This window comes from Helianthus annuus, chromosome 3 (genome assembly GCF_002127325.2).
Source record: "Helianthus annuus cultivar XRQ/B chromosome 3, HanXRQr2.0-SUNRISE, whole genome shotgun sequence".
NCBI classification, from domain to species: Eukaryota; Viridiplantae; Streptophyta; class Magnoliopsida; order Asterales; family Asteraceae; genus Helianthus; species Helianthus annuus.
The window spans coordinates 104,829,986-104,832,037 of NC_035435.2; the positions used below are offsets into that span (position 1 = coordinate 104,829,986).

Here is a 2,052-nt window from a genome sequence, read left to right on the forward strand (position 1 = left end):
ACCGCTACCCACACACACTTGATCGATGGCCTCTTGGACGCACGAGGAAGAGCTAGCCCTTGTCACATGCGTCGTGGACGCGATGAAGGGCCGCCAACCCGGTGAGACCCGTTACTGGCTGGAAGCTTTCGCTAGCTACCGGCACAACGTGGGAAACGACCGGCACAATTTAAACGCGTGCCAACACAAATGGCGCGAGCTACGACCAAAGCTCGATCGTTTTAAAGCTTACTACAACAGCGTCCCGGGCGGTGATATAAGTCACGAAGACCGGGTGGCGGTGGCCAACATCGAGTTCCGGGGCAAGGAGCGGAAGCCGTTTGACAAGCTCGCCCTTTTCGAAATCTACCTAACGGCTAACGCTTTAGGCTTTTTTTTTATTTTGTAATCCATTTTTTTGTAGAATTTTGTAATTTTTAGGAAATTTTAATAATAATTTTAGGCTTTTTTTTTAATTTTGTGTGTATTTTTTAATTTTAGGTTTTTTTTTAATTTTAATAAACATGGCCAACCCACGCGGGCTAGCCACGCCCCGCCATACCCCACGGACACGTCACTCATCAGCGGGTGGGCTCGAACCCCACGTGTCAACCCATGCCCCAAACCCCCGCCCCACCATAGCCCACGGTCTTACCAGGCCACCCAAAAAAAGTGAGGTGTGGAGGGGGCGTGAGCTAGCTGGCGTGGGTTGACATTTGACAGCTATTTTTCTTTTCTTTTTGTTTTTTTTTATTTTAATCATGGAATTTAATATATTAAGTTTAAAAAACACCTATTTAATTAATATTAAATAACTACAACAAAAAAAAATACATTACATCACAACAAAAAAAAATCAATCATCTTCATCTTCGTCTTCAATGTTGTCAAATCTGGGAAGTGTTGAAACATGTTGTACCAAAATCAGCTCGAAGATTTGCATTTATTTGCCGTGACTTGATTAGATTTTGGTTTTGCGTTCTCTGTTCATCACTAATGTCTTCGTTAATTGATTGGGTCTCCTCGGGATAATATTCAACTATTGCCCGGCATTCATCCTCTAAAATCATGTTGTGTAGAATGATGCACGCGTACATCACGTTTCTTATTTGATCTTTTTGATACAATCGACAAGCCATGCTCAAAATGCGCCACCTTTTCTTCAAAACACCAAATGTTCGCTTGATGTCTTTGCGTGCCGCCATCTGAACTTTGTTAAACTTTACTCTTTTCAGATCTAGGGTTCCATCTTTTGAAAGAGATTTCATAAAAACAGCCCACTCAGGGTAAATTCCATCAACAAGATAGTACCCATGCATGTATTCAACATCATTTACAAAAAATGCTCCTTTAGGTTTAACACCATTTATCATATCATTGAAAAGGGGCAAGTGATGAATAATGTTTATATCGTTATGTGAACCTGGTAGGGGTGTGCATGGTTCGGTTCGATTATTAGCATTATCCGTAATCGTAACCGAAGTCATCAGTTAATCCGTTCGGTTAATTTGTCGATTTTCGGTTCGGTTCGGTTAAATTTCGGTTAATAACCAATTCAAAGAAGGGCTAATTTTTTTTGCTTAGAAATACATGTAATGGAGGTATAAATACATGAAATAGATGTATAAATACATGAAATGGATGCATAAATAAATGAAATGGAGGTATAAGAAATGAAGGTATAAATAAATGAAATGAAGGCACAAATAAATGAAATAGAGGTATTATTACATGAAATAAAGTATAAAACGTGAAATATATGAAATAGAGATATAAAAGCTAGAATTTTATAAAAAAATAAATGATTAGGTTCAGTTCGGTTAATTTCAGTTAACTGATGGTAAAAAAATATATCCGTTAACAGACTTTCGGTTAATTTGGTTTCGGTTAATTTCGGTTCGGTTTTGTCAGTTTTCGGTTCGGTTTCGGTTAACGGTTCGGTTATTGCACACCCCTAGAACCCGGCATACCAAAGAATGCATGCCATATCCAAAGATCTTGTGATGCAACAGTTTCAAGCATCATAGCCGACGTTCCATGATATCCGCTTGTGTGAGAGCCTTGCCATGCACT

The 2,052-nt window shown here is 39.3% G+C and overlaps 1 protein-coding gene across 1 annotated transcript; it reads right to left on the reverse strand.

Annotated features, from left to right (window-relative positions):
* Positions 1–786: 786 nt before the first annotated feature.
* On the reverse strand, positions 787–1,466 carry LOC110932062. The gene is made up of 2 exons (XM_022175423.1): positions 899–1,466; positions 787–794 (listed from the first exon to the last, which is right to left on the reverse strand). Exons 1-2 carry the CDS (start codon positions 1,464–1,466, stop codon positions 787–789), a joined length of 576 nt encoding a protein of 191 aa, XP_022031115.1.
* Positions 1,467–2,052: the final 586 nt, after the last annotated feature.

Excerpts from the sequence above, each read along its gene's own strand:
- LOC110932062 (XM_022175423.1), bottom strand. The coding sequence starts at position 1,466 with ATGACTTCGGTTACGATTACGGATAATGCTAATAATCGAACCGAACCA.